This window comes from Felis catus, chromosome A1 (genome assembly GCF_018350175.1).
Source record: "Felis catus isolate Fca126 chromosome A1, F.catus_Fca126_mat1.0, whole genome shotgun sequence".
Lineage (NCBI taxonomy): Eukaryota > Metazoa > Chordata > Mammalia > Carnivora > Felidae > Felis > Felis catus.
In genome coordinates, this window is record NC_058368.1 from 80,352,617 (window position 1) to 80,360,346 (window position 7,730).

The 7,730-nt window shown below is 55.3% G+C and overlaps 1 protein-coding gene across 2 annotated transcripts; it reads left to right on the forward strand.

The window, feature by feature from the left end:
• Positions 1-250: 250 nt before the first annotated feature.
• Positions 251-7,262, forward strand: ING1 (inhibitor of growth family member 1). 2 transcript variants are annotated; one of them, XM_006927399.5, is made up of 2 exons: positions 251-500; positions 6,314-7,262. In XM_006927399.5, the coding sequence occupies exons 1-2, from the start codon at positions 359-361 to the stop codon at positions 7,015-7,017; spliced, it is 846 nt and encodes a 281-aa protein (XP_006927461.1). In that variant the 5' UTR covers positions 251-358; the 3' UTR covers positions 7,018-7,262. The 2 variants fall into 2 exon arrangements, with proteins under 2 accessions (XP_006927461.1, XP_023108971.1); XM_023253203.2 differs by lacking the exon at positions 251-500 and adding an exon at positions 1,365-1,630.
• The last annotated feature ends 468 nt before the right edge of the window (positions 7,263-7,730 follow it).

Genomic DNA, 7,730 nt, shown 5'->3' on the forward strand with positions numbered 1-7,730 from the left:
GCGGAGGCCCGCCCCGGAGGCACCAGCGGTGGCCGTAGAGGCCGGAGCCCCGAGGACAAAGGCGGAGCGCGGCCACGCCCACGGGGCGGGGCCTCTGCCGGAAGCGGCGGGCCTGCGCGCTGGTCCGTCGCCTAGGCAACGGGATCGTCTGCGCGGGGCTTTTCAGAAAACCCAAATCCGGGAGCTTAGGGTGGGGAGAGAGGCCGTGGGGGGAGGGGAGAGGCCGAGATGGCAAGGGGAGCGGGTCCCGGACGCCTGCCCCGCCCCGATCTGAGTGGCCTTTCGAATAAGATCGGATCCCAGGGCACAGTCGGGATGGGGTCCGGATCGCCCGCCCTCTGCGGGAGCCCGGCTACGAATGCAACTCCCCTCTTGGGCCCCTTTGTCTCCAAGCCGCTCGGCACTGGGCTCCAGCCGGCGACACAAAGGGAAGGCGGTGAGGACCGCGCAGGCGCGCGAGCCGCTGAGGTTGCTGGGAGCGGTGGTCCGGCCGCCTAATGGTAGGTCTCCTCCCTCCCGGGCCGATGGCTTCCCTGGCCGTGCAAGTACGCATGCGCCACCACTTCCGCCCTGCACGGCGCGCCCCCTCCCTCCGCCCCCCGCCGGACGCGGGTTTCTCGTAGTAAGAGCGTGGGAGGGGTTATCCTCACTCGTCCCGCCTCTCCTTTGGTTTGCTTGGGCTATCGAGGGAGGGCGGCGAGCGGATTGGGTCTTGGAGTTGCCAGTCTGTTTCGGGCCTTACTTATGCCCGGCTGCGCGGCGGGGCCCTGGAGAGTGAGGGGCTGGGTGTGGATAGGGAGGTGGCAGCCCAGGCGAGCGATGGCCTCGGCGGCATTGGTACCACGACTAAGTCGGTTCCGACCGGGTCTTCGGCGAGGCCGGCTGCTCCCCACGTTCCCCGGTGGGCGTGCACTGCCGCCCGACAGGCTCTGCTTCCAAGTGCGAAACTCCTAGTAAAGTTTGCGCTTCGCCCGCCGCCCCTGTTCCCGCGACCCCTTCCCCAGCCAAAGTGACAGACAAAGCCACACCCCCCGCGCGGCCGGGCCGGTGAGGGGCGTGATGCGGCGGGGGCGGGGCCCGCGGGGAGGGGGCCGTGGGGGGCGGGGCGCATGCGCGGTGCGGGGGGCCGAATGTTTCCCAAGTGTTTGAAACTGGTATTTGGGTTCTCCACGTTGGACAAGTGCGGCGCGGCGGGCGGCGCGCGCCCCTTCCCGCGCTCGCTCGGCCCCGGCCCCGGCCCTTGCGCCGGGGTGCGCGCCCGCACGCGCAGCCCGCGCCCGCCCCGCGCCCGAGGCCGCCGAGCGCCGGCCCGGCCCGCCAGGCGCCGGGTCCCCGGGCCCAGGCGGCGCGGCTCGCAGATGTAGCGGCGCGGGGCCGGCCGGAGGGGGGGCGCCGGCGGGCGGGAGCTTTGCATTTTGCAGCGCTGGGCTCCGAGGGGGCGGGGGCTGGAGGAAGCGGAAAGCCGCGCCGAGTCGCCGGGGACCTCGGTGAACCATGTTGAGCCCTGCCAACGGGGAGCAGATCCACCTGGTGAACTATGTGGAGGACTACCTGGACTCCATCGAGTCTCTGCCATTCGACCTGCAGAGAAACGTCTCGCTGATGCGGGAGATCGACGCGAAATACCAAGGTACGGCGGGATGGATGGGCGGGGGCGGCCGCTCCATCCCCGCCGGTCGCGGCGCGCCGCGGGGCCGCGGGCCGTCCTGTTCCCCGCCCGGAGGAGCCGCGGGCCCGCGGAGGTGGCCCCGGCCGGGCAGGAACAAAAGGTCTGGAGCGTCTTTGATTCGCCAAGGTCCTTGTGCGCGAAGCCCGGACACGGAGGAGGAAGGAGGAACGAGAGGTCTCAATGCCAGGCTGCGCGAGCAAAGCGCTCTTTGTAGTGAAGTGACGAGGCGGGGTGCTGCGGGGGAGGGGGCGCAGGGGGGCGCAGGCTAGGGCGCCGAGGGAGGGATGTGCCGCGGTAGCTGGGGCTGAGGGGCGCAGCGACGGGGCTGCGCGCAGGGCTGCTGGGAGGGCGCTGCGGGCGGCGGGTCCCCTGCTCTGCTCGCCATCCCCGGAGCCACCCCCACCCAGTCCCGAATCTGAGTGTTATATAAAGTCCGGGGTCGGCACTCCGCGCGGTGTGGCCCCGGCCGCCTCCGCCCCCGCGCAGCCCCCCGGGCCTCCCGTGGAGCTGGACACCGAGTGAGGGCCGCCGTGCAGGGGGCGGCGCGGCCGGGTGTAGTTCGCTGAGGGCTAGGGCTTTATTCTGTGCGTGCGGTGGGGAAGGGGAGAGGAGGAGAGGGAAGGGAAGGGAGGATGGGTCGAGGAAGTCGCCCATCTGTGCTCGGGGGGCGCGGGCAAAGATTGTCTGTTTGCAGAGGAACATGGCAGGGGAGAGGACCTGTGGGTCGTTCTCTGCAGCCCCGGCTGCCCAGAGTTCCGGACAGAGGAGGAGGGTTCGTGTCCGCTGGGAATTGTTGGCTGTTGGGGAAACTTTCCTGCCAGGTCAGGCACGGCAGTGGGGGCTGCGTATGGGACGCGGATCGTCACTCGGAGTTTACTAATGTTTACAGGGCTGCGCAGCAGGGAAACGGAAGCGTGGGGGGGGGAGGTGGGAAGCAGCCGCACGCCCCGAAGCGCAACGGGCACCCCTGCGGGCATGGCGCCCCCTGCGCGCTCTAGCCGAGTCTCTGCTTCGCAGCGACTTTTATAGGGGTCTTATTAGCATATTGCGAACGTCCCGCTTTGGCCTCCCTATGATTGGTCTCGGCGTTCCCCATGGAATGTCCTTATCCATCCGCTGCTGAGTTATTGGTTGCTGCGCCGGAGGAGGGTGGGCATTGCGCAGTGACTGGCACGGGTCTCTGTTTCCGCTGCCTTCTTTTTTCTTCAGAGGGGCGGGGAGGAGGAGGGGGGTCGAGTTGATTTGAATGTCTTCGGGTCGCCCGGCCTCCGGCCTGGGATTGGCCATTGGCGCTGCTGGGGTGGGCCGTGTTCGTCGATCCTGTGCTGTGATTGGAGCCCCGCTCGGCCTCCGCCCTACGGCCCGGCGATCCCCACAGGCGGTGGCTCTCGGGGCGGGGCGCGACGCCCGCTGACCGCCTCCTCATGGGCTGGGGGCCAGGCCCCGCCCCTGTCCCTCAGGGGCTCGAGCCTGGCCACTTCCGGCCGCGGAGCAATGGCGGCGTCCCGGTGCCGGGGCTGCAGAGGTTGCAGCTCAGGCCTCCCTCCCCGGGCCCGCCGATGGTCAAGGTCCGCGCGGAGCGGGGGAAGCGTGAGGGGACAGGGGCCGGGCGCAGGGCGAGCCGGGACGGCGACTCGGTGCAGAGGTCAAAGGGAGTCGTTGTCGCCCTCACCGTCCGTTAGCGCCTACAGGAAATTTCAAGATGACAGTGTTTGTGAATTCATCTAGCATCCCCTCGAAGTTACTTTGTTGCTGCTTCGGGACCAGGTGTCTCCAGTGGAGCCTGCACCCGCGGCGGGGCTGGTTGCTCCTGCGGGGAAGACGGCGTGCCCGCGGGCAGCCGGTGCCGCCGAGTGAGCTGCGGGTAATGGTCACCCCTCGCCTGGGGGCTCCGCTGTGCATGTGGGGGTATGCGCCGTACGTGGGAACACTCGGGCTTTTCGTTCGAAGGGCCTGTGTTGCGGGTCAGACTTGCTTAGTACGCATCAACTGGAGATTACTTCATAAAGATGGGCTATAATTAGTTTACCAATTTTAAATGTTATTTGAGGTTATGCTTGGATTATTGAATTCAAACTTATTTTTGCGTTATGTTTCAAGTATTTTAAAAATACCCACCTCGCAATGGAAGTCAGCTTCATAAAGAACACCAGTGCAGCCTTTTATACATTGGCCAGATCACATTAAATTTTGCTACAGTCTCACTTAATCCTTAAATTCTTAACGTGGTACCATTGCTTGCCTACAGTGATGTTGGTGTGGAGCGTTTCAGAAGGAAGGTCAGCAGCAGTTTGAGCTGGTGGAACTGAAGAAGCTCCTGAAAGTGTCCTGGCAGGGCGCCCGCGCAGTTAGAACTGGTGGTGGTCTTGTTACAGTGTGTACTTAACTGGCTTTGCTGATGGAACGGTGTGCTTGGAGAGTCTCAGAAATTAAGCCATTGTGTAGGGAACAGAATTACTTCTTGGTAATTTTGTGATGTCATTTTTGTTTCTTTCCCAAGACTGAGGCCTCACATGGATATAAGTTTGCTTGTGATATAAAAGAAACCATACCTTACTGAATTTAATATTAGCAATAAGATAAAATCTTTCTCTCTTCTATCAAAGAGTAACATTGTCGTTAGAAATTTGGTTACTTGAGGGGCACCTGAGTGGCTTGGTTGGTTGGTTAAGCATCTAACTCTGAATTGGTGGCTCAGGTTCATCTGAAGGTTGGTGAGTTCAAGCCCTGTGTACAGTTCTGCGCTGACAGTGCTGACTGTCCTTGGGATTCTCTCCCTGACTCCCCCGCTTGCTCTCTCTCAAAATAAACTTAAAAAAAAAAAAAAAGGTTACTTGATTAAACCAGATAATAGTTTTGTAATGTGCAATCAATTTAAAAATACGTTGCAGAAACTCATATTTTAATATCTATGAAATAGAACTTAGATACCTTGAGCCTATTTTCAGAATTACTCTAAGACGCTATGAGACTGTGGCATTTCTCCTTTCTGGTGGCAGATAGTCTACGTTGTTCAATTAGGAAGTATCTTCAGAGCTCTCTTTTTTGTTTTCTTTATTTTTGAGAGAGAGAAAGAGAACATGGGGGAGAGAGAATCCTAAGCAGACTCCACACTGTCAGTGTCGGCGCAGAGCCTGATGTAGAGCTTGAATTCAGGAACCTTGAGATCATGACCTGAGCTGAAATCCAGAGTTCAGTACTTAATGGAATGAGCCACCCAGGCACCCCAGAATACTTACATTTAGGTAAGCTTCAGGGTTGGCTTAAGTGCCTGTGTTTATTTCAGTGTTAGGTTTATGCCTTATAACTATTTGAAGATAAGATCTGGAACCCGTGCAGGTTACATTTTATACATCACCGACCGCTCCCCCGCCCCCCTCACCACCGGCCCCATACATACACATACTTCCTGGTTGGAGAGTAGAATTGCATTATTTTAAGAGACTACAGAGGGCTTCAGGGAAAAAAAAATCTGATACTATTTATTGATATTTAATAATCTCTACACCCATCATGGGGCTGGAACTCACAACCCTGAGAGATCAAGATTTGTGTGCTCTTCCGACTAAGCCACGTGCCCCTGATTCTATTTAGATTTGTTACTGTTTGGGGAAAATAACTGGGAATTTCTATTTGTATTTCAATAGCTTTTGGCAAGAATATTTACTTTATTTCGATCAAGATAATTTAACAACTTTTATTTCTTGGGAAATTTCCTAATTTTCCCAAGTTACATTTTCCAATCATATAGTGTCTGTACAGAGTTTTTGGGGCTTTTTGTTTTTTTGTTTTGTAATATTTTATTTTTAAGTAATCTCTATACCCAATGTGGGGCTTGAACTCGCAACCCTAAAATCAAGAGTCACATGCTCTACAGACTGAGCCAGCCAGGCATCCCCTGTACAAGGTTTAAATAGAGTACTGAGGGTTTTTGTTTTTGGTAATGTTTTAAAATCTGTTTGTTTTTATAGATATGAATGTATATTGTCTTAAGCAGTAAATGCGAAAGCAAAATGTGACACCCTTGTTTCAAAGCAAAGCTAGGTTGTTGGGCTTTATTGTGACAAGCCATTCTTGTTTTCAGTAAATACGGAGGAATAACGTGGTAGGAGGAGAAAGATGTGACTGATAAACTGAGGCTCTGGGTCACTGGGTACTATTTATATACATTCTCTAATAGGGTATTCTAGACATCGGTACATTAAAATGAAGGAAATACAGGCCTTTAAGTTAGAAGAATATTTGAATAAAATAATGGAAATATAGGACATAAATCATTAATTTTATAGAAAATAAAAGTTTGGGTGCCAGCACTTCACCTAAATTTAAACTTTTCCTTGTCATTGCCCATTCTGAGAAACGTTCCCCATGCTTCCGAATGCACAGAGCCCCCTGGGGGGCTCTGAGCAGCACCTAGCTGAACCGGAACGGTGTTGGCATCTGTATTTTAGTTCCAGGGATTTTTTTCAATAGAGAAAAATGGTGCCCCCTCAAAAGACCTGTAGGTTGCAGGATTTTCATCCTAGGAAATCTTGCAGCGATCGTTTCTGTGTTTCGCCATTGCTTTCTCCTAGACTGGAGAATCAAATAAAAGGTTCAGCAGTGTTTGTGGCATGGGTGTAATGCTTCTTTTTCCCTCTGCAGAAATCCTAAAGGAGCTGGATGAGTACTATGAGAAATTTAAACGTGAGACAGACGGTGTCCAGAAGAGGAGAGTGTTACATTGCATTCAGAGAGCCCTGATTCGGAGCCAGGAGCTCGGGGACGAGAAGATCCAGATCGTGAGTCAGATGGTGGAGCTGGTGGAGAACCGGACCAGGCAGGTGGACAGTCACGTGGAGCTCTTTGAGGCCCACCAGGAGGTCAATGACACCACTGGCCACAGTGGCAAAGCCGGCCAGGATAAGTCCAAGAGCGAGACCGTCACGCAGGCGGAAAAGACCAACAGCAAGAGGTCCCGGCGGCAGCGCAACAACGAGAACCGGGAAAACGCGGCCAATCATCACGACCACGATGATGTCACCTCGGGAACGCCCAAGGAGAAGAAGGCGAAAGCCTCCAAGAAGAAGAAGCGCTCCAAGGCCAAAGCCGAGAGGGAGGCGTCCCCTGCAGACCTTCCCATCGACCCGAACGAGCCCACGTACTGTCTGTGCAATCAGGTCTCCTATGGAGAAATGATCGGCTGCGACAATGACGAGTGCCCCATCGAGTGGTTCCACTTCTCCTGCGTGGGGCTGAATCATAAACCAAAGGGCAAGTGGTACTGTCCCAAGTGTCGAGGGGAGAATGAGAAAACCATGGACAAGGCCCTGGAGAAATCCAAAAAGGAGCGGGCTTACAACAGGTAGTTGGCGGAGCTGGGCCCGCAGGGAGGAGAGCACCACGAGCCCGTGTGTTCCACCACCGCCCGCGCTGACGTGCCAGACGGTCCCATGTGTATTTTTAAAGGATGTTGGGAAAGGAGCTGTTCCTTTTGTCGGGATGGCCGGGATTCTCTGCCTTTTGTTTTCATTGCTACACACGTGTAACCAGAGAGTGGTCTGTGGATCAACATTTTAGAAACTCCAAATATAGGTTTGAATTAAACACTCAAGTGAGTCTCAGACTGATTTGTTTTTTGTTTTTGGTTGGCTGGGCTGGGGGTGGCCTGGAAGCAACCTAACGCAGTAAATGTGGAAAGATTTCACGTAGCTGCTATTTCAATAAAAATAATGTCATCACTTCATGAGTATGTTGAAAAAAATTAGCCGAATTGCTACAAACATAGCCCGTAGCAAATCTGTTTCTTGCTCTAATAATGTCTGTCCATCTAACAATTCAATATAAAGGTTTAAAATTTGAAGATTATTTTGTAGAAAAGGAAATGGTTTAAGTTTTACATGGCAAACATCTTATATACTGGCTTGTTCCCCAAGTGGCCATTTTTTAAGTGATCGGACATATTTTTCATGAAACCACATGGAAGAGGCTTGGTCATGGAACTTCGAATCACTCTGTGCCATCACACACCCCAGTGTGGCCATACTCATTTACATAAGGCGCGTAAATGTGCATTTCCAAG

Bases quoted from the DNA above. Each gene is read 5' to 3' on its own strand.
- ING1 (XM_006927399.5), top strand. From the start codon at position 359: ATGCAACTCCCCTCTTGGGCCCCTTTGTCTCCAAGCCGCTCGGCACTG. The intron at 501-6,313 runs GTAGGTCTCCTC...TTCCCTCTGCAG, and splicing joins GGTGGTCCGGCCGCCTAATG to AAATCCTAAAGGAGCTGGAT.